General features: G+C 44.5%; 2 protein-coding genes across 2 annotated transcripts in view; both read left to right on the forward strand.

Moving 5' to 3' along the window:
• The first annotated feature begins 3,971 nt into the window (after positions 1 to 3,971).
• FNDC10 (fibronectin type III domain containing 10) lies at positions 3,972 to 5,263 on the forward strand. The gene has a single exon (XM_055799525.1). It carries the CDS (start codon positions 4,577 to 4,579, stop codon positions 5,252 to 5,254), a length of 678 nt encoding a protein of 225 aa, XP_055655500.1. The 5' UTR covers positions 3,972 to 4,576; the 3' UTR covers positions 5,255 to 5,263.
• Positions 5,264 to 16,484: 11,221 nt separating this feature from the next.
• SSU72 (SSU72 homolog, RNA polymerase II CTD phosphatase) overlaps positions 16,485 to 23,951 on the forward strand; it is a 29,234-nt gene continuing 21,767 nt past the window's right edge. The window contains exons 1-2 of the mRNA XM_055798826.1: positions 16,485 to 16,668; positions 23,774 to 23,917. Of these exons, the coding sequence (XP_055654801.1) occupies positions 16,589 to 16,668; positions 23,774 to 23,917 (224 nt within the window). The 5' untranslated portion in view covers positions 16,485 to 16,588. The remainder of the gene's footprint in view (positions 16,669 to 23,773; positions 23,918 to 23,951) is intronic.

Consider the following 23,951-nt stretch of genomic DNA (forward strand, 5'->3'; position numbering starts at 1 on the left):
ATAGCATGTTCAGAATAGATTAGCTGGAGTTGCAGTTATCGGTTCAGATGCATCTTGATCAAAAATCCATCCAATTCTCAGCTGGGCTGGTAAGATGTCATGGTTTCACAGTTCAATGCAGGATCAATGACCAACACTGTCTGTGGCATGAGCTTCAAACCTGCATGCCCAAGCTGCCCCAGTGAGATGCGTAGTACAGGTATCTGCCGAATTTCATTCACTCCTCTTCCATGCTTCGCTTAGCCTGTGACTGTCAGAGTACGTAAGTTCAGACCTTACTGGAAGTGAATCAAGTGCTGGAAATAGAACCCCGGTGGGGGTGAGGCTGCATGCTGATTCAGAGAGACTGCAGGAGCTATCTAAATTAGGAGGCAAATTCTCTGCTTTTGCTTGTCTAGGATGAGTAATCCTCAGAGTTATGACTTGGAGGGAACTGTAGCAACTCAGCCCTAAATGTAAAGCTCCCTGCTAGGAGAATGCTTTAGCCAGCCATATGTCGCTTGCTGCCCTTAGCTGAGAGCTAAGCATCTCTGCTCTAGGGATTGTCTGCCCTGGCTGTATCTGAGACTAAAATTAGTAGAGTGTTGCATTAATTGTTAGCTGTGGGCGGTTAGTCCTTCCTTGTCTGGCCTGTAGCAAATTACCTCCATTTCAATACTAGTTCACTGTTTCCTCTGACGGGAGGTGGAACAGGAGAGCATAAACCCAGTGGAGAACCAGAAAAGCAGAAAACATGTGGTGGTGGGCCTGTCTGAAGGCCAGTAAAGCAATATGGGATGTTACAGATTTTGATATGCTGCCTGGGGGTTCACAGCTTAAAGCAAATGACAGTGGTTTGCCCGAGTGGCAAACTGTTGAAGTGATAAACACGGGAAGTCCAGGCTGAGCTTTACTGCAGGCTGGCACAGAAGAAAGTCTTAAGAAACAGCTGGATTACTAAGTGAGCAAACAATGAGACAAAGTATTCATATGAAGCCAGCGCTGGCAGACTGACCATGCCAAAGCATGTGGTTTTGCTTGTCTCTTGCGTAAATCATTGTCTTTTGCCTAGAGATGTAGTGCAAGGCCAAAGGACGCAGGGCAGGATAAGGTGTAGTTAACCTGTAGCGTTGTTACTAATTTTTTGATGGATTGCTCTTTATTTTCCTTTGGGCTCCAGCAAGATGATGTAGATTAGATTTCTGCAAACAAATATGTTTCCAGGGTTCACGTGGTGTCAAAGTATTAAGTGGTTTGGCCACATCTTTTAGCCAGATGATGAGAATTAACAGTACATTCTGTGCCCTTACAAATAAAGGCATGGATGAGGAAAACATATGCCTATTGATCAGTTAAATGAAATCTGTTTGATGAAGCCTACTTTTCTGTAATCCATTTCTTACTTGGAAACCTGTTCAGGATTATTAGGCTCATTCATTTACATGGCATTTCTAGAGGTTAAAATGTGACAGTCTAATAGGAGTTTAATGAGGCGTTTTCTCTAAGAAATTTGAAGGAGTTGGAGGAGAAAATGCCCTAAACCCTTGCATACCGCAGGGGTGAACTGTCTGCACATCCCTAAACCAAGAATGTCCTCATTTCTAGTTACATATGACTTGCTTAATAACAGTTGTTCCTAAGGATGACTGCTGTTCCAATTCTATACAGTCTGGGTGAGACTGGCGGTTGTAGAACCTGGGGATTAAATATAAGTCTAACCTAGACTGATGGAGTATAGGCCTGCCAGGGAATGAAGACCCTTCAGTGCTCATTCCTTCTTCACACCTTGCAATAATGCATGCCTTTTCACCGCAACCCACATCTCTCTCAGTGCGGTTTTACACTTGACCACCTCTGGAGTGAAGCCTGCCAATTTTGCTGAACTCCCTGCTGCTTTAGCGTTAGAGACTATCAATACACATGGGAGAGATGAGGTAGGTGTGAGTATCACTGACAGGGGTTGGGATGTTCTGTATCCTTATGTTCATGTGTCTGAAGAAAAGCTGGAAATTAAAGGAATGTGTGTTTATCCAGATGTCTTGTTGCAAAGAAGACCAGGGTTTTCCAGTACAAGGGTATGCCTAGAAACCAAAAGGTCTGAGGATGACAGTGGTGGCACAAGGATATACTCAATGGCTTTTGTGATCATTTAGGTCAGTTCACTGTTCTGTTCAACAACAACAGCCTATAACTGCAGAACCAGTTATTCTGATCATAATATGTAAATGGCTAAATGGAAGTCAGTGTGCAGGTATACTTCTGCCTCGCATGAGTCAGAGGTTCAGGACTTGAAACCAAAGGGAAAATATGATTGTCTACTCAGATTCCTGGTAATTTTGGCAGTTGTTCTGGGAAAGACATTTGAGGCGGCTTCCACAGCTTTCCACGAGGCAAGGTATCTCTGGTTAGCTTGTTTTTTCCCCTCTTCTACAACTTCAAGTATGGAATTCAAGTCCAGAACAAAGTGATGTTGGCACGTGCAACCAAGTGTCTTCACTCCTGTGCCAACCATTTTCCTTTCCTATACCAAATGCCAGAGCCTTCTGTTGGATCTCTCAACAGAAGAACTCAAAGTGCGTTGCAAACCATAAACATCATCAGAGGCTGGTGCCAGATCTCATCCCTGATCACTGAAACAATGACAGCTCTGGAGTGCAATCTGCTCTTAATAGTAGTTAGGAGAACTGCATGAAGTTTAAGGAGGCAAAACTTGCTTGGTTTGGTTTCAGCCATCTCCTGAACACCCACACATTTCTCAGGAAGGACTGTCAGATTTTCAGTTTTGCATCCTAGCTGGAACTTCCACAGGTAGATTTGCCTCCGCCACCAAGAAGTGCCTTCAGCAGCACAGCACCTCCTATTTTCTGTGATAACCAAGTGTTTCCCAAGGAGAGCAGCCATTACTGAAGCTTTAGCATCCTTTTCTATGCTGATGCTATTTTTTCATTGATTCCTACTGATAATTCTTGTTACCAAGAGATTTCTAGCAACTTTCTATAGGCTAGCAGACACCCTCTCCCCCAGTGATAAATGTGGTTTAAAACTAGACGTGGAAATAATTATAGGATACCACTTGGCACTGTTAAATTATGTTTAAAGATTTCCTTAAGAAACCATATACTTGAAAAAGGCACGTCGTTCAAACAGGAAAAAATCTGATACAAGACCATTTGCTCATGTTGACCTTCAGTGCATTGGAAAACTAAACAAGTTCCACACTGCTGCAAATTACACTTTATATATATATATATATTCAAGTAACATCTTCAATGAAATCCAAGGTGTACGATTTTTTTTGTTTAGGCTATGAAATAAAAATAGGATTCAAAATCTTATTTTTCTTTTATTTTAAAGTTATATAAGTCAATAAACACTTTTAAGGAAAACTTACATAGTAATCTGTAGATCTTGTATTCCCAAATAGGTAATATAATGAAGAAAAACTACACCAACGTGTTAAGGCACATTTCTGGGGGTTTTAACGATGTAATGTAATTGTTCTACTCTGCAAGTTAAATATAGACAAATGCTTATGTTCTGCTAAAAAAACTAGAATAGGACACACTGTAGAACCTGACCAAAATACAAACAAACAAAAAAAAAAAAGACCCACACCATTTTTTGTGTAGAATGAAATCTGCAATTCAGAAGATGGGACTTAAAGCAGCTTTTACAGATTTAACTGTTCAAAAAACCTCCCCGTAGTGCTTTGGTTAAGTATGTATTTTTATAATTGTTTCATTAGAGATCTTTTGTTTCTGAATTTGACAAGTCTGTAGCGTAAACCTTTCAAGGTCGTTCAGAAGAAAGCATTCTGGTGTAATGCAAGGATGGAGCCCTGCTCTGTCCCCTTCAGCCCTCTTCTGTGCTGCAAGATGAGCAGCTGGCTCGAGATCAGATGGATGGATTGGGGGCTGGTCCTGCCGCAGAGAGGAGAAAATGGCTTTTTTTGGAAGACAGGAGCAAGCGGAGTACCTTTGGTGAGTACCTTTGGTCTCCCAGCCGAGTGCACACTGAAGACCCACAGCTTTATTGCTGCTATCTGCTGGCCTGCTGGGGGATTCATGTCTCTCTCCCTCTATGTTACATCCTTGTAGAGTTTCTCCGAGTTTCTGGTCCCAGGGGGTTAAAGCAGCCGAGGTCTGCAGGCATAACCCTTTAAAAAAAAATAAAATAAAAATCCACATAACCTTTAAAAAAAAATCCACCTGCCCCCTATTTCTTTGAAGGAGGTGTGCTTCAGCTGGAGGGGCGCTTCTAACTTTGCACAGCCCTGCCCCGGCCCCCATCGCTGCGGGCTACGAGACCCCGCTGGCGGGGCAGCGCCCGGACCCCGCGTCCCGCAACCCCTGGGCTGGGGGTGGGGGGCTGAGCCCGGCGGCCCCCCCGACCCCCCCGCCCGCAGCGCGAGCACGGCGGGGCCGGGGCCGGTGCGCTCTGCGTGCGCTGCCCAGCAGCCCAGCGAGAGTTAACGGCGGAGCCGCCTCTCCATTGGCGGCCGGCGGAGCGGCTGCGGAGCCCGCGTTTATAACCGGCGCACGGGGCGCCGCCGCCCTCCGCCGGTACCGCGGCTCGGCTCCATGCCGCGGCGGCCGGCATGCCCAGCCTGCTGCCGCCCCTCCTCGCCCTGCTCTGCCTCGGCGCGTCGGCGGCCGCCCTGAGGGCGCCGCCCGCCGCCGGGCCGGCGCCCGCCGCCTCGCCGCGGCGGGCCGGGCCCGAGGAGCCGTGGTGCCCCTACAAGGTGGGCGCCGAGGGCTCGGCGGACGGGCGGCTCTGCTTCCGCACGCCGGCCCGCGGCTTCCAGTGCGCGGCGCGGGCCTGCCGCGCCCACCGCTCGCCGGGCGGCGCCTTGGTGGCCAACGTGCTGCGCAACGGCAGCGTGCTGCTGCAGTGGGGGCCGCCGCGCCCCGCCGCCGGCCTCCGCGGCTTCGCGCTCAACTGCTCCTGGGACGGCACCTACACGCGCTTCCCCTGCGACAGCGTGGAGCTGGGCGCCGCCTGCCGCGACTACCTGCTGCCCGAGGCGCACGGCAGCGTGCGCTACCGCCTCTGCCTGCAGCCGCGCTACGCGCCGCCGCGCCCCGCGCCGCCCGCCCAGTGCGTGGAGTTCCGCGTGGAGCCGGCCGCCATGCGGGATATCGTCGTCGCCATGACGGCCGTGGGGGGCTCCATCTGCGTCATGCTCGTCTTCATCTGCCTCCTGGTGGCCTACATCACCGAGAACCTCATGAGCCCGGCCCTCGGCCCGGCCGCCGCCGCCCCGCGCCGTGCCTAGCCCGCAGCGCGGCCGCTCGCCCGGGGGCCCCCGCCGGCAGCGTGCCCCACGCCGCCCGGCCGGCTCTGGCAGCGAGGGGGAGAGGCTTTGCCCAGGGCCGCGGTGGAAGCGTTGGGTGGCTGGGGTTTGCCTTTCCCCGGGTGCCAGGATTTGGGGGTTCCTCAGTGTTCGGAGCTCTTCTTCCTCCTAGGGTGGCTTTCCAGCCTGAGCCAGACTCGTGGGAACTCCGTGGATTCAAAGTAAATACTGGCAGAGGTCCACAGGTGCCAGAAAAATGCCTGGTTTTAAAAGCAAGCGACAGACCTTACGGAGGGCCTGTTTGAGAAGTCTCTCCAGAACACCCTTGTTCTAAGCCGAGGCCTCAACCCCCCTGCTCTTGAGACACGTGCTTGATTTTTTTTCCTGGGGGGGGGCGGGGTGTTGTTTAGGGTCCGGGGGCAAGCAGGCCGTTGGAACCACAAAACCAATAGCTGAGTGTGTGTTTGATCCAAAGCCCACCTAAATCCTGTGATTTGAGTGGGGTTTGTATCGTGCCTTACGCTGTTCGCAAGTTCTGGGACCCAGGCTGGCCCCTGTGCAAACCCACAGGGGTTTTCGGGCAGCTGGAGCGGCTGTCAGCATCCCACCCCGCCTAAACCAGCTTTCCTCCTCCCTGCAGAACTGTCACATCGGTAGTTTCCACAATGAGCAATGCTAAAGGGACAAACTTGGTGTGAAAACTTGCGTTTTGTTGTGCACGTAACGAACCGATCCTTAATCATGAAATAAGTACGATGTAAATGAGCACCATCACTGCCCTCTGAAATCCCACCTTTTAGGAATGCCGCGCGCAGCTACACTTAAGGTAAAAGCATCTTAAACACAGAACTCACTCATGTTGTAGCCGAGCGTTTTGAGCACAGGAGCACTCCTTGTTAACCGCTCACCCGATGCTGTAGTAAGTAAGGTTTTAGCCATATTCTAGTATTAATTCTATTGTGCCTTAGTGCTGAGAATTTGTCCCATTTATATTGGTATATCTGTTCCTGTAGTCTTCATAGACAGCTGTGTCTCCCCTAGTGTTCTTGTCTCTGAAACTAGTGGCTGTTGGTTTGTTTGTTCGATTGTTTGTTTTTTAAAAAAACAACACTTAGGCTGATCATTACTTGAACTTTAATATATACACAAAATAGAGTCAGTTACCACCTGAGAGGTATTTATTTAGTGAGCTAGTTCTCCTTTAGTGTTGTCTGTATGTAGTTGACTGCTGTAACAGAAAATGACTTTATATCACTTCATCTGAGCACCTAAAGCAAAAGTAGGGGAACAGCTCTCCTATAAAAGGGTATTGCTATTAAAATATGTTCTTATGTGATCTGTTTGTGTAAATGTTTATCACCGGTGAATGACCCTTGTGCTTTTATTTGTGAAAGTAGGTTGTGAAGTATAAACTTGCTAGAAGGTAAACATAGAAAGTATATGGAATCCGTAAGAAAATGCAGTATTTGTACTAATCATAATCCCTTCAATAATTTGAGAGTGGCTGAGAAACTGAAGGTCTGTATTTCATCAGGCAGAAATACCTTTTGTTTGGTACTCTTGCTTTGTTTTCTTTCTCATATGCAGCTGACTCTAAATTCTAAACAGTGTTTTCTTTTTATTAACTTACCTATGTACTTGATTTAAGCAGCCTGACAGTACCCAGCATCACATGGTGTCATTCATTGACATAGAAGGACAATGTCATAATTATTTCTTTTTTATCCCTAAGGAGATTGACTGCTCGAAGAAAAGGCAATCGGTTTTAAGAACATTAAGACAAATTGTACCTCGTGGTATAGTTCAGTGAATTTAAACACAGTAAATTTGGGTCAAAGTTTTTTTAAAGGTTTCAAATCAGTCTTTCCTGTAGCCAGTTCTGCACAGGACTGTTACAGTGGCACCAATTTTGTATATTTCTTGTCAGCTTCTGTCACCAGCGTTACTGTTTTGTTCTCCATCTTGTTGTGAATTGCCAGATGTAAAAATTAAATGTATAAATAACAGGCCTTGTACCGCCTTGGCATTGACCTTAATAAATTAAGAGAATAATGAAAAAAAATGAAAACCTCACAAACACTTACTGGTTCCAGATCTTGTCTGACTCAAAGCGAGCAGATCTGCCCAAAGACTGGTCATAATGATATTCCATTGCCTCCCGTAAAATTATGACAATATTAATGGGAAAATGAAAAGAGATGTATTCTCTGAATACTTGATTTTGGTTCACTGGAGGTTTAGACTATAGGATCACAGTGTAATTCAAGTTGGAAGGGACCTCTTGGAAGGTCATCTAGTTCAGCCTCCTGTTCAAAGCAGGGTCAGCTGTGAGATCACACCGGGTTGCTCAGGGCTGTATCCAGTGTTGCCTTGAAAACCTCGGGACAGAGACTGCAAGCCCTTCTGCTGCCTGAACTTGATCATGGAACTGTCTGTAATTTAAAAAAAAATAATAAATAAATAAAAGGCTTGAGCTGGAGAGATCATCTGGTCCAGCGTAAAATATTATTATCAAGCAGGAGGTCACAACACCTGGTGCGAGGAGCTCATGATCTGCGTGTCCAACAGCACGGGGAAAACAGGCGCAATACTCAAGATGATTGCTTCAGTCGTTCAGATCTAGGAAGCCAGATGTGAAATTTCGTATGAAGACTCACCCATTCAAAACCATTAATTACAGTAGTCAGGTGTCTTTGGGGTTTTATATAAATGATCCCTATTTTTGACCTTTGAATGAGCTGCCTTTAGCTCCCAAATCCATCTCTGTTTACCAATTCAAGCTACTTCATTTTGTGCGCAGACCGCTGGTCATTGCAGTAACACTGATGTAAGTCTGAGGAAACAGCACCAAATTTAATTTACTGTTTTGTACGTCACTATCTTCAATATGACACCTCTACAGGTTATCAATAGGCTACAGTTACTTGCTAAGCCAGCACTTAGTAGATACTACAGAGATGTTACTTTGTAGTCATCTCACATCTTCATGCATCTGTCTCTGTGGATTGCATTGCAAAGCGTGCTGGGCAGAGGGTAGACAAGCAAGAGCAACATATGTAAAACAAGAATGTAAATCTTGGTGGAGGAAATTCTGTAAATCTCTAAAGGATTATTTTTGTCAGGTTTTTTCCTTTCCGTGTTTTATAAGTGGGACATGGGAAACAATACCTTACAGTTCCTCATTCATTTTCAGTGGATTAAGTTTTGATTGGATGCATCTTGGTGTCTGGAAAAGAAAGTCGGAGTATTCTGTATTTCATTTTATGTGACATCAAGCAAAACATATGCCAACCCACTGATAACTGTGGGGTTTTTCCTCCATCATGAGTATAGACATTTCTTTCTGGCAGTAATGGGGAAAATTACATGTACATAAATTTGATATTAATTTGTCTCCCACAAACCTTTGTGAGATTGCACAGTTAAAGAAAGCTTTATCCAGAGTCTGTAGCAATTCCCAAAACAGGCAGAGTACCTTGTAGAGTTGCAATCCATCTGGTCTGTCCAGGCATCAATAAAGAAGTGGCAGTGTGCTGATTTATAACTGCTAGGAAGCTGGCTGTTACGCACCTAATGCTGTGGGGAAAAGTGGAAACAGCTTCTAAGGACGCTACACATTCTCTGTATTGCTACTACTATACAGGTACCTGCGTATTAAAAATCCATATGGTACAGTCAGGTAATATGTGGTCCTGTGTTTATCTGGTAATTTCCAGTTCAAATGAAGTTAAAATGGGGAGTGATAGGCTCGTTAACTGGCTTTTTTTTTTTCCTTGCCTTGTGCTAAATGTGAGGCAAAGAAGTACTTAAATGTAAGCAGCTCAAGCTCAGCCTGACCCCAGCTTTGAGTCTTCTGGAGGAAACGGTCTGTGCCTCAGGCAAAGAATCTCTCTTAATTCCATTATGGTATTTTTGTGGCGCATAAAAGGAAAGGCTTCTTGGCTTTATTTGGAGGTGCAAGTGAAAGCTGGTATTTTGCTTCCATGGAGACCTGGAGTTGTAGTCTTACAAGACTGTGAACTGCTGCTCTGTTTCACCCGTGTTCCAAAAGACTAGAAAGAGTGGGCTGAAAGGAGAAAAAAGTGGCAGATAACAGTTGACTCTGTCACATTCCTGTTAAAGGTTTAGGAATTATAGCAGTGATGCTTGGATGGGGCCTTTTGCAGTTTTAGCCCGAGCAAATATACCCTGACTGGTACTGCTTCATCACAGATCTGCTCACCGCATCTCCTGGCTTTACACGTTGTCTCACCTCATCTGCGAAAAAAATGCCCAAACCACCTGCTTGTTTTCACCTGAAAGAATGTTTTTTGATGCAGAAGTTTTCGTATCGCAATGTTTGGCTTGTCATTTAAAATTCACTGGCAGTATTTTCAGCCTGCTTTGCCAGGATGTAAATGATGGCAAAGGGAAGTGCAGTATTTATACAGTGCGCCAAGTAAAGCCCTCTAAAAGTGATTTTTGTGGAAGACATTTCCAGACATCTCCGGGCATTGACTTGTAGACCCTTCGTAAAAGTAGATGTGGACATTCAGATAATTCATTCACTAACCAGACATCCCAGAACTACCTGATGATTTCACCAGACGTCCCAGAACTACCAGCTGATTTCAAGAGTGCCTTTGCAGAATAAGAAGTAAGAAAAGAGCAGGCATTGCCGCCAGCGGGGCAGGTTTAGCAAGAATGGCTGAGGAGACCGAAGGCAAGATTTTTTTGCAGAAAGGACTGAGCAGCTATAGAAAGCTGAGAGGGGCAGGTTTGAGCGGGGAGTGCAGAGGGGAGAGCCGTGGTGAAGTGCGGTGAAGGAAAAAGGAGGAAAAGACGTGTTGCTGTGAGGGAGGCAGGCGCTGAGGGAGGGAAGGGGGAAAGGCCGCTCTCGGGGGGGGGTGCTGAGGAGAGGGACGCGTTTGGGCGGGAAACGCTGGCGGCGGGAAGGCACAGCCCGCAGGGTCTGGGCACGCCGTGAGGCGCGGAGGGCCTAGGAGAAAGCGCTGGAGGGAAAAGGCTTCGTGCAAGGCACAAGGGGAGGGAGGAGAGAATTAGCTGGGCAGCACTGAAGGGGAAGAGGTGAAAGATGTTAGTGGGAAGTGCTCAGGGGAAGGAAGGGAAAAGCTTTTCTCAGGAAGTGCTGAGGTGATAGTGGGGAAAGACTTTCTCAGAAAGCACAGAGGGAGAAAAGTATTAAAGAGGTGGCAGAAAATATTTTTAAGAAACACTGTGGAGAGAGAAAGCACCCCTTCCTGGCAGGGAGAGTCCCACCCCCACTAAGTGAAGTTCAGCTGGTCCAGGGAATAGACTTGTTTCTTCCATGTCCTGATCTTATCCCCTGTATTTCTCTTGCTCCCAGTTCCCCGCTGCTGCCATGCACAAGTGAGCAGGATGAGGAAGGCTTTGGAGCAACTGCAAGCAACGAGCCAGAAGAATCTGCAGGCTGGTTACGAGGCCAGTGATGCAAGTCCCAGAAGATGGAGGAGAAGGATCCCAGACTGGCAGTTCTCTGAAGTGAACCCCGTGGCTTGGGATGCAGATCCACATTCCCTGGTGCTCTCAAGCCCTTTTGGTGCCCGGAGTAGTGAGGCAGTAGACTGAATGCAGTTTTGTACCTCTCTCCGTCTGGGAGAACGGGAGGCATTACTATTTGAAATCGGATGGAGCTGGCAGTGCAATGAGGTCTTTTTTCTCTTCTGGGAAGATAGTTGGTTTTTATTCTTGTGTTTAATGTCTCTTTTCATATATTTATTCCCCAACTTCTTCTATAGATTTTATTTATGCTCTTCAGACATCAAAAATAATAGAATACTTTTCCACAAAGAATAAAATTTATTTCCTGGGCTCTGCACCACTTCAGTTTTTTTTAAGATGCTGTTCTCCTTTTTGTTCCCTTTGCGTTCCATTTTTGGTGTGATTTTATATGTCATTGTTGTTTGTCTTATTTTCTGTATTTCCTTTTATTCTATAATGTAGCTGTAAGATCTTTGTGAAAACATGCCTTTTAGACGGTTTATCTTTTGTAGCTCTAGTTATTGTATGAGAAAACATCCTGAGATATATTCAGCTGGTTATTTTGTCTTATGGCCTGTTATCTTCTCCTTCCTTTAGTCACTGTATTCCTGCTGTCTCTGAATTTTCAGATTATGAATTTTGTAATTTTTTCATTTCCCCACGTAAGTGTGGAGGTACTTTTCTCACATATCCTTCGATGAACCTTGCTTCTCTAGGGGTACTTTTGAAGAGCAAGCAAAGTCATGTGAGTACTGGGACCAACATGTAATTATCTTGGGGTTTTGTGTCCCAGATTTCTGCTCTATTGCAATAAATAAAATTTTTCCTGGGATAAACGCAGCAGGAGATGGTTATTTTGGTTTTTGCTTTTGGAATATATATGTCCTATATTCTTCTGCCCTCAATAATCTCACATATTCAGTCATTGTGGTTTGAGTTGTTAATTCCAGCATACAATAATAGAGATATACCTGGAGCTTTTGTCTTTGAAACAAGGTTTCTGGAAATGTTTTTATAAAATAATTGTGGGCATCTTAAGGGAAAGCTCATTTGTAAATGTCTTATTAGATAGACTTTTTTTATAAAGATTTTTCATTTTTGCAGAAAAAGCAAGCATTTTTCCAATTTAATTTTTACTCTTTATTCTTAATCACTCAGATAGTATTGTTTAGGAATTTGGGGATTTTTTTGCAGCAGTATTGATCTGTATGATCCTCTCCATCTCACAAAAATTCTTCATTGTCATTTGCTCTGGGTGCCTAAGTCCTACCTCGTTACTTCTGCTCTCACTCTTCTGTTGCCTTCTGAAATGGAACTGGAGTCATATTTGGTCAAGCTTCCCAAATACTTTCAGAGTTTTGGCTTTCTACCACCTACTTTCCAATGATGTATTTTACTTAATAAAGCTTACAAGGGTAGGAGTCTCAGTTCTGTCTTAGACCAAATAAATGGTAAACTAATAAATACTGAAAAGGATCAGAATGAAAATTAAGTTAGCTGTACTATCTTCTTTTATAGTCCTTGTCTATATTACTGTATAAATATAGTATTATAGTATATATAAAATACTATATAAATAATACATATTACAAATCTGTTGTCACAGGAATACATGGCAAATATCTTGACTTGCTGTGTGCAGTCTTGATGGCAATTTGTTTGGCCTGCTAGAACGGTAACATGCATTGGTGAAGTGTAACTAGATTTGTTTCGCTTGTCAGCAGCTCCATTGTGATGGCTCCAGACAGGTCTGAGATAACACTTTTAAGCTCAAAGGGTATGTCTGATGCAGGAGAGGAAGAAGAGGGCTAGTGTGTGTGGTGCTCTGCCCCTAGGCAGCCGTAGCAGTAGATGTACCACCTGTCTTAAGCTGCTTTTGGAATCTAATTTGGGTGATGATTCAGAAGATCGCAGTTAGATGCAAAAGTTCCGTACAACATGGTGGTCAGAGGAAATTTTTTGTGAGGGGAGAATTCAGAATACCTGAAGTTAAGCACTTAAAATGAGCATCCCCCTGAAGAGCGAAGCTTCCTTACAGAATAATAAAATCTTTCCCTTCCTGATATTGTGCAGTGACACAAAAAGGGGAACCCCAGAGGCCACGCCAGCTGCAACCTGGTATTGATGAAGCTAAGCCTTTAATGCCTTCCCCACCCGTGAGCTGTGCATGTCTGACAGGATCCATCCCAGAGCTAGGGGGAAACTGATCCAACTTCGTGGCCAGAGCTCTTGGAGTTTCTGTGTGGAGTGACGACATAAGCAACTATCTTAAGAACAGACTGGGGACCTAGACAGCTGTTCCCATATGATAATCAAAAAGTCTTTAATTACACCACTGGTTGTTGTAGAAGAATGGCGGCAGAAGCATGACCTTAGAATCTCTGAAGATCTGCACATTCCAGGCCTGGTATTAGAATAGGCCTGTAATCAGAATTGTACTGAAGTTGCTGTGCTGAAGATAACGAGAAAGGTAGCCTTGAGCTGTTCTTGAATCCCGAGACTGAGTAATTATGTTGTGCCAAGAGGCCGTGGCTGTAACAAGATACAGCTGCTGGGAAAGCATGTGCAGGGCCAAGAAAGATAGGGACCGGTATGGGAAAATAGGGAGTAACAAACTACAAGGCTGAAGCACAGCAACACAATTGGCTACATGGATAGAATGCTTATTTTAGTCATGACAATTAGGGGTGTGAGAACCGCGCGTGTTTAGAGACTGCTAACCAATTATATTTCTGCTTTACGAATACGCATGTGTATCGGTTCTATATAAGTAGTGTTAGAAACTAATAAAGTTGAGCAAGATGCATAACTCATATTGAGCGTCTTCTTGACTCCGGCGAACCCTTCTTCCAAAAGTTGTTTCATCTTGTATTCAGTGCGATGTAGAAATAAGATGAGGCCCAGTCACCATTTTAATGTAGTTCCAGGTTTCCTAAGTATATTTTAAGACCCCATCCTGTAAGATACGCACTGTCCAACGGCAATGCTGAATTCAGCAAGAAAGTAAGATGCTTGTTCCCTTGGCAGGGAACGCTTAGCATCTTGATGGATCCATTTAACTTGCACCCATTTTCATATCAAATTGATTTTGTCAGAGTTGCTCTCAGATCACAGTTCATAGTAGGCAGTTGATAAGAAATTCATTCTAGCTGTCTGCGAGCAGACAAGTAGAGCTGGAGGGCTATGACAAAAAGTAATTTCCAAGCATTTAACCTGGCTGTGGTGCAACTCGGGGCCTACGCAACCACATCCAGCAGGAAGTAGCATCAGTGGGAGATTTTTAGTAAGGAGTGTTCTTTCACTTTCAGCAATCTAGAATTGTCAGGAGCTGGGAAGCAGATGTCTGCTTAACACAATCCCTCTTGTTACCACTATTCACTTCCCTCTAATTATGTTAATCATAATGGCACCGAACAGCTTCTCAGCTCTGCTTTCAGCCCTGGAACTGCTAGGGTAGGACCTGTGATGAGATGGACCAGACTTATGCTTAGAGCATGTGGCCGTTGTCATGGTGTTGAATTTTAACAGACAACTTTTGTTCTTGGCATCTGTGCACATTCAAATTGGACATGGTTTCCTTTGTATTCTGCTCTGACAGCAAAAACGTCCTCCAAGAGAGAAGCTTCCACCTCACCAGTCTGCTAATGTCCTCTCACTGCTCTGAAAGGACCTGTTCTGAAAGGAAGGAGGAAACCTCTACATCCTGCTGAAGCCTTGGTTTCTCATCTCTCCTGGCTGTCTCATTTCTCAAGAACTGAAGAGCACTGGAGTCAGCTGAAATAGTGCAATTAAACCAAGGTGGGAAAGCACAATCGTATGGAAAGGGGAAAGTATGACAAAAGCCTCAGTGAAAAATGGAATTGGTCTGGGCTGAACAAGGAGTTCTGTGATCATTTTGGCCTGTATGCAAGCAAAACGATTTTGAAATCAGTCAGCATTTTACCAGTCAGTGGGTACATCAGTATCTCCTCGTTTGGGTCATTCTTATTTGAACAGTTTTCAGAAAAAGCGTGAGAGCTTACTCTGGAAATGCAGAATCCGTGATTAGGTGTAGCAGCAAGCATGTATCTGCCTCATCTTCACTGGAGAGTCCTCAGCACAGCGTGTTCTGGGCACGGGCGAGGAGATGGGGTTGATCCGGGGTGTGGGACCCAACGTACTTCTTGGGGTGGTTGAGCTCTCCGGCCACGCGTGCCCCTCCGGCCTTGCGGCCCTGCCGCGCTCAGCGGCCCCGCTGCAGCGTTTGGCTGCCACCTGGTGCCGGGCGGGGAAGCGAGCCAGAGGACTCTGCCTCCCAGGGGAAAAGCGGCCGCTGGCGTCGCGTTCTCCTGGAAACAAAGCCATGGAGTGTGCTGGCTTACATTGCCGGGCAAAGGGGAGTTGTATGGGTGTGAAATATGGAAACAGGGCATATCTGGGAAGAAGATGGGAAGACCCAAGACCTGACATTGTAAATTTGGAGTAGTTTCTTTCTGGCTGTTGGAAAAATGCCTGTATATTAAATGAGGCAGGGTTGTCTAGCAGCTAAGTTAGGGGACACGGAGCTGGAGGCTGTCAGAATGTATCACTTGTTGTGGTCACGGCAAATTATTACATTTCTCTCTCTCTGTTTAGCACATGTAGATGAAACCTAATAGCACATGCATACGTGTGCGTGAGAGACTTCAGAGCTGCAGAGGTACCAAGTAGAGAAGCTGCTGTTGTCTCTGCTGGGATCTTTTAGCTGTTGTATTCGACCCTGAAAGAGCCCCTTGCTGATGCGGTAACGGTGCAAGGCCAAGGTTAGTTGTGAAAGTGCTAGCCCAGATAGGTATGTCATCAGACATTTTCTACACCCCTATGTTTAATTTACATGAGCGGCGTGAATGTTTCCCTAGTAAAATATTGCACACCTGTCCTTGTTTACTGTAGAGTAGTACAAATCCACAGCATTTAATGTGATTAACAGCAACACTTGGACCTTTTCTCACACCTACTCCCTATTTTGCACTAACCCTCAGGCAGTTTCATTCAAGCACCTTTCCCGGCCTCACAGTTGCCCCCCACATTGGAACCGCACCCGGGGCTGAACGGCCCATCAGGACACAGTTTTGTCCTTCAGGAATAGGATGTTGCGTGCTAATAGCAGGCTGTCCTGTAGGAAATCAGAAGCTGGGTCAGAGACAGACCATTTGCACAGTGCTGTTTCCAGCCACTCGCTTTAGAAAACTGGGTAACGCTGTTGGGTGGGAGGAAACAAACGGTGCCGAGCTGGGCTCCCCATGGCCGCGGAGCCCCTGCGACCCGTCCCGCGGCTATTCTCTCCCCGTAAACGGCTGACAAGTTAGTTTTTAGTTTAACAGCCCAAGCGATCCGCCGGGGTCACGCGTCCCTGCTAAACGACCCGTTTCCTTTTGTAAGCGCTGGAGCGCCTGCGGGTCGCGGCCGCCGCCGGTTGGCCGGCGCTGCCCGCGGGAAGCGGCGTTTGCCGGGAGTAAGCCGGGGCCTGGCGGCGGCTGGGCTGCGACCCCGAGGCCCGGGGCGGGCCCCACCCAGCCGGTTCCGCGGGGCGGCAGCGGACCGGGGCGGCTCCACGCCGGGGCCCGGCCTCTCCCCAGCCGCCGCCGCCGCCCCGCCTCTCCGCCGATGGTAGGCGGCGGCCCCCGCCCCCTGACGGCCGCTCCGCGGTTGGCCGCGGCGGGGCGGCGCGGCCCTGGTGACACGTCCCGGCACCGCCCGCCGCCGGGCTCCCGCCGCCATTTTGTGCGAGCCGCGGCCGGGGCCGAGAGGGTTTGGGAGCCGCGGGGAGGGAGCTGGGCTCTTCCCTGCGCCGCCATGCCTTCCTCGCCGCTCCGCGTGGCCGTGGTGTGCTCCAGCAACCAGAACCGCAGCATGGAGGCGCACAACATCCTCAGGTAACCAGGGCCTGCCCGACCCTCTCCCTTCCTCCAGCCGCCGGCGGCGCGGCCTGGCCCGACGCTGCCGGGCCCGCGGAGGGGCCCTGGGCCCTGGCGGGGCCGCTTCCCTGGGCGCTGCAGCGCGGCCGCTGGCTGCCCTGCCTGCCCTGGGGCTGGCCTCGGCTGGGCTGCCGGGGCGCGGCTGCGGGCCGGGGCCGTGCTCGGGGCCGGCGCCTGGCCCTGCGGGGCCCACGGGCTTGGGGGCTCCGTCCTGCTCGTAGCCGGTCTGCCTCGGGCCCTGCTCCATGCGGGCTCCGCCGGAGGGGCCGGTGCAGCGGGGTCTGCAGCACCGTCGCTGGCGGACCGCCGGATCCAGTGCTGCAAAACACGAGCTGGTGAATTCGACAGGCACAGAAGGGGTCCCGTGTGTCGGCATCTGGAAGCTTAAATGCCCCTTCCTACCCACCCCCAACCCCCCTCCCCGCACCCCCGGTTGGTGTGTTTGTTGTTTTTTTTTATTCTTCCCCTTAAATGCATCTGAAGACTGGAACTGCTTTATGCACTGAAGGGAGCCTTTTCCTATTGCTGGGAAACTGGACGAAGTGTTTGATTCAGAATGTTAAACGTCTTTGAGATTATCAGGGTTCATCTGTTTAGCACTGCAAGTATTTTCAGCCTGGCAGAGTTCAGAAGGGGAGATGGGAGACTGGGGACAGACTGATGGACAGGAGAGACCTGATCTGCCTGAAATCATGTTCCTAAATCTTCCCTGTCTGCTGCAAGAACATGATAAATGTTTCCTCCTGTTTGTTTGTTTGTTTGGTTTTTTTGTTAATGTTATGCAAAGTAACATTCACATTAAAAGACACATATTGCTAGCATAGTAAGCCAAACAACTACGTGTAGATTGTGTGCTACAGTTAAATAAAACTAGCAGCCTTGAAAGGAATAAATAATAGAAGCATCTGGGGTCCGGCAGCCATCTTACTGCAAGCAGCATATGATGCTGTTAATGCTTAAACTTGGCATTGGATCTTACCTGTGGCAGTTCCGTGTAAACACAATTTACCAATGGCTGCTTGGGGGCCAAGGATGCTATTCTGTTATTTTTCTGTTGGTACCTGAGTTTGAATCGAAACCTGAGTTCCGAGGACAAAGTAAAATTTACTTCTAATGTCTAGCCTTTTTTCTTCCTCTCTGTTTTTGCAGAAGTAAATCACTTCCGGTGTGACTGATGTTCTTCTGGCAAATGTGACAGGGAAACGTTTTTTTGAAAGTCTGTTCTCCCTTAAGTTTTTAATTAAAAAAATTAACAAAAAGTATGTATTTGGAAAGTGTTTATTTTCAGCGACATCAGCAATGATAGAAACTAATCTCTATTTTGCCATTTATGCTGATGCTGTTCTAAAGAAATAACTAGCCCTTGCAATGAGAATGGTCATTTGCCAGTAAACTTCAGGAAAATGCCTGCATTGGCTTAAAGCCAGTCTGCTTTACCAATTCTGGGTAGTGCCTTGCTGTATGTTGCACTGCAGTTTGAAAGAATGCCTGATTAAAAGAGGAAGATGAGTTAGGAAGAAATTGAGGTATTATGAAACTTTAAGGTATCATGTTAAACAGATTACAAGACTTTGAAGATCTAGAATCTATAGAACTGCAGGTTACTGTTTGAAAACAAAATCTGGAGCCCAGCCTTCAATGTTGAGCATCTTACTGAACATTCATAAACAGTGCTTTGTGATGTGTAGCCTAAGATCTTGCATAAGTATTTTATATAGGCTTTTTTTGAAGGTATTTATGCTGGGAAATGTATACAAATTTTTTTTGTTCAAGCCTTTGTCTTGATGAGTCTTTCAGATTTTTGTAATGCTGTAAGTCAGGTTTCAGAATTAACTTCTCTAGTCTATTCAGTATTTTAATGAATTACAGGTTTTAATTAAGCCAAATTATTCACGTAGCATTTCTGTCAGTAACTGTGCTTATTCCATTGTTAAATTTATAGAGAGAAATACCTATCAGTAAGACAGGCTTATTTTACTGTCCAAATGTTAGGCCTCCCTAGTGCCTACTAAAACTTAATTGTATGCTACTTCTTTTTAAAGCAGAAACAATCTTGCAGAAATGTCTGAATTCTAACTTCTGATGCATTTATAAAACATAGAGCCCTCTACATACAACATGTAGGTGAAATGTTCAATTTACCTGGTAGGCTTTGGTTGGAAGTACCTGCAGTCCATCACTTCTTGCTTTTATGTTTCTTCTTAGTACTTTCTCCTTTTTAATGCATGAAATTATCAAGTGGTTTAAACAGACTTGATTTAACGTCTTAATGTACTTACATTTCATAACATCCTGGTGTTCTCTTTCTTTTGGATTCAGAAAAGCAAAACTAATACATACTACTTCGCACACTTCAGCAGTTTGGGGGGTGACGTGTGTTTGCTTGGGTTTATTTTTCATTCTTTATTTCTTTAAACTTAACGTGCCAGACAATAAGAGTTAACCTCTTCTTGGACACTTTAAACTTTTTGTCCTTTTAAGTTGCAGTGGTTCATTCCAGCAGGGTTTGCAATGAGTGTCGCTTGCCATCCTGAATTTTTCATTCATCCTTACTGTACTTGGTATCTCTGTGGTGTCTGCCACTTGTGCCTCTGGAAAACAAATATATACATTATATCTTTTTCATAATTTGAACAATCAGTCTACCAGTTTCTGGTGTTGGTTCAGCACAGTGTCTGTTTGTTTTGCAGTGTGTTTACATATTTTTCTAATTAACCAGATTTTAAATATTTTGTTCTAATCTTCCAACAGAATTCAGACTGAAGCTCTTTTGAAGTTTGTGGGTAGAATAGTTTACCATGAACAGGGGACTATGTTGAAACATTGAAGCAAAGGGAAAAGAGGAAAAGCATTTAGGACTATGCAGGAAGACATAATGTTTCCTTAAAAGCTGTCAAACTGGATGTCTGTAACCAGTCCTTAAGTCAGATCTTACTCATCCTATGTTTCTTGCTTTTACAAATACAATGTGTATAGGATATGCAGACTTGGGCTGTGGTTCTCCTTCAAAGGTAGAAGAGGAAGGGTAACAGTTCATGTGAGCAAACTTGATTATAGAGCAACTTCAACATTTCCAGTTGCGTATACTTATTTGGTAGAATGCTGGTGGCCTTTCAAAGAAAGTTAGTTTCAAACTCTCCCAGTGTATATAGGCGGTGCTCTGGTGACCTTGTATTTTCAGGCTCTTAAGGTATAGATATCCTGTGTCAGCCTCCTAAGTTCAAGGTCTGTATTACTACTCGTAACGAAAACTTGTAGGATACTGATACACACTTCTGCTACATATATGTTTCTTTGCTTTAGGAAGCTACCTACCTGTGCTAAGACATTAGGAGTGTGAATATGAGATACCCTAGTGGCAGTAAACAGATTTGAATATTGAAACTCTAGTAGCTGAAACTTAAATTTCTTCTTGATGCAATGATTTGTCATTCAGTGTTGACCATGTAAGAGAACTTAGTTGCATCCTTGCAGTTTACGTAAGTTGCTAGTGACAGCTTCTCTGCTGGCATTATCTGTCAGCAGCTAAATGCAGTGAGGTATTGCAATTCATATTGCTTAATTTAAGAAATTTTAAATTGTATTAATAAGCCCTTAAGAAGGAGGAGATGTTTTAACATTTTTATGTGAAAGTACTTTCATTTGACAGCTTATCAATGATAATACAAATTGCAACAAGATGGTAATGTTTTGAAGATCTCCTAATCAAAATTACTTAAGAATGCTTGTGTTCCTGCTGTTTAATACTGGGAGTTTTTTGTGGGGCTGTGTTGTTTTTAGTGGTTTATGTTTTTTTTTTAATATTGGTTGAATGGCATAAGATATTTTTGAAGTAGTCTACAAGGAGGGCACTGTTGCTAGTTGTTTTTCTGCTACATGTTGTGGAAGGGGTGCATTAAAATCAGTGATTTAACCCCTGAAAATTTTTACCAGCTGCAGTGGACTGCAGGATTTATTGCGTTTGCTTTAATGCTTAGTAATACTTATTATTGGCCATTGTAAGAAGAGAAGCTGTACTGTTATGACCTTACAGTAAACTGAAAAATACCTTAATGTAATAAGCATGTAATGTATGAGATCCTAAAATAATGAGATAGAAGAAACGTGTGGATGGAAGTTCATGTCTCAGTCTGTAGGGATTAATGTTATTTCTCCTCTCGGTGCCTAAAACTGAGTGGTAACAACTTTGTCATGTGTTAGTGCTTTGCTAGTGTAGTCACATGTTGATCTTGGCTTTCAGCAGCAGTTGTGTCCCAGATGAGGAGTGGTGTAAGCAAAGAGCTCTGAGATTCTTTGGAAGAAAATACAACAGCTGCTTTCAGGTTCTTCAGTGAAGTCTGTACGCTCATGAGCACCTGAGTAGTGCATGTGATCCCATTGTAATGAGCTTTGAAATTGAGGTGGGCATACTGGCTAAAATTTGTACTTAGTGTATTGGTAATTTACATATATTGGTCCTAATAGTATTAACAGAAACAGCTTCCTGAAATTTCACAGCATTTACAAGTCTGTTAATGTTTAAGCTTCACGTTTTCAAAAGTCAGCACTAGGGTAGCACACTAGTGTATCTTATCCTTCACTGTTCGTGGTGAAGTTGAAGCTCGTTATTTTCCACCTTCTGGGTAGTTTTATTAGGCCAAGAATAGATATTAGATATGCATTGTCTTGTAGAAGATGTTAATTTTTAAAAGGCTGTGCCATATTACAACTGATACTTGGTGACTCACTAAACTAGATCTGTCCAGCCACTTAATAAAAACAGGCTCTGTTGAATAATGGCTCTGTGCAAGCATTCTTCCCTCTCACCCACCCCCCAACTGTTGCAAGAAATGTGTTAAAACATTTTCAGACTATTCCATAACAGTACACCTGGTGCATGAATAGTGTAAGAGCTGTACCCTGGCAACTGCTGGTGTCAGAGCATGAAATTCCTCGCGAGAAATGCATATTCTGGCTATTCAAGGAAGTAATTTTCAGTGGGTCAGATGCACCAGAGGCAGAAATTTTTGATGTGTGGAACTTCATTTGAAGATTTCTGTTTTGCTTTATATGAGATCATGCAGTCTTCAAGGACACTTATGACAGCTGGAGATGGGCTTCTTAATGTGTGTGACCGAGTTGACCTATTTCAAAGAATAATATTAAAGGAAAAATTAAATAGGAGGAAAGCATAGAAGAAAATAATTTTCCATCATAATGTCACTGTGGTAATGCGGGAGAAAAGGAAAGAAGACAGAAAGTGCAAGGTGCCAAAGTCTGCTATTTTTCAGTTGCTATGAAAATTCTTAGAAAAAATAGCTTCAAGCAGTAGATATAGAAAGAAAAGAAGAAAGATGAGACACCTGGAAGAAGATCAGTTTGAAACATGAATATTTTTAGCACTGCAATTTCTTCTACATGTGTTATGACTCTCTTCATGTCCAGTAGAAGCAGTAGAATAAAGTCTTGGGTCTGGAAGTATTGCAGGGAAAATAAACTAAATGTAACTGGTGCAGTTATGAGTCACTGTTAGTGTGATGGAGGGCTGGGAGGGGGGAAGAATTGCACTTTTTTCCACTTGTATCCATTTTCAGTCGTTAGTCCTGCAGAAAGAAGCAAAAAATCATCATGTATCCTGTCTGTTTACAGAAATAGGAACCTATAAATAGTTGCTGAAAGAAAAAGTGTAATGAAGCAAGAAGAAGAGGAAGGAGGGGCTATGTTCCGATAGGATGAATTAAAGGAAATGACACTATTGATAGCTGCATAGCAGTTTTGGAGCTTGGGGCAAAGTTTGATCACAGTTAGTGTCTTTGTAGAAGCTTTTTGGATCACTTAAAAGATACCATTTGAAGGCAAACATGCAGTTTGAATTGGTGTCTTCACTCAATTTCCTTGCTGTCTTGTATGTGAAGACCATGCAGTCAAGATGTAACTATTGCGCTGGTTCCCAGTCTCAGAAGCAGGCTCTACAGCTTTTATTTTTGGGGCAGGAGGTAGCAGGCATTGGGTTGTTTGCTTGCTTTTTGTTTTAACATTGTTTATTCAGTCTGCTAAATCATTGGAGCTGAAAGTAAGTTCTTTAAAAAAAAAAAAAAAAAAAAAAAAAAAAGAAAGATTAAAAAGATTAAGCCATCCATGGTCTTGACCCATTTCAGAAATCAGATTGTCACTTTAAAGCCAAAAGTTTCAACATTCTGGACAACAACGACAATATTTTACCATGTAACTTTGTCCATTACACTATGAGAAAACAAACTCTTTTTGGCCCTGTTATTCAACAAATATATTGTAATGTTTCTTAATATTAATGAAGAATTTGCTGTAGTTCAAGTAGGTGTATTTAGGTTAATCGGAATGTTCTGGCATTACCCCTAAAGACAAGCAGGTTCCTGCCTTTTTTTTTTTTGTAATTACTATTATTAAACAAGTAGTTGTTCATGAGAATGGAATGAAGCTAACCTTAGCTTACCCAAGAGTCTTAGGGTAAAAAGTAAAGCAGAATTATCTGCCCCACTTCTGTAAAGGTAATTACACAATATGTTTTTCAGTCCATTTGAGAAGTGCCAGGCACACAAATGTTTGTACTAGGCTAATTAAACTACACTAGAGGTAGTTTTGGCAATACAGCGAGGGGAGTAGTGTAGCTAGCTGAGCAACTTTAGCAGAACACATAAGAATTGATTAGTTGGTGTTCTTACTTACTTATCTCAAGACAAAACCATCTTTGCCTATACTATATTGTCTAAGAGTAAATACAGAACGTGTGAGTGTTGCAAATCCAAGATGTCTGAAAGCTCAAAAGAAATATCCAAAATACTGTGTACCATAATTCTAAGTAAAATTCATATAGAATATAGGTGCTTCTTTAGAAATCGTGTGTGTTTTGATTGTAACTGCAAGGAAGTATGTATGCTGGGTATGCTTGGCGGTTTAGTTGGTAAGAGTTGCCCAACTGTGGTTGCAATTTGGCTGATTGCTAAGAGTTGTTTTCAAAATTCAGTATGTGTTCTTCAGCATTTTGATGTTTAAAGTCCATCAATCTAATTGCTTTCCCCCTCCCCCCTTCCCCTCTGTCTTTCAGCAAACGAGGATTCAGTGTCCGATCCTTTGGAACAGGGACTCATGTGAAACTGCCAGGACCAGCACCGGACAAGCCGAATGTTTATGATTTCAAAACAACATATGATCAGATGTACAATGACCTGCTTAGGAAAGACAAAGAACTGTATCCCTGTGGCATGGCCTTTTTAAAAAATCCA

The sequence above is a fragment of the Falco peregrinus genome, chromosome 3 (assembly GCF_023634155.1).
Source record: "Falco peregrinus isolate bFalPer1 chromosome 3, bFalPer1.pri, whole genome shotgun sequence".
Lineage (NCBI taxonomy): Eukaryota > Metazoa > Chordata > Aves > Falconiformes > Falconidae > Falco > Falco peregrinus.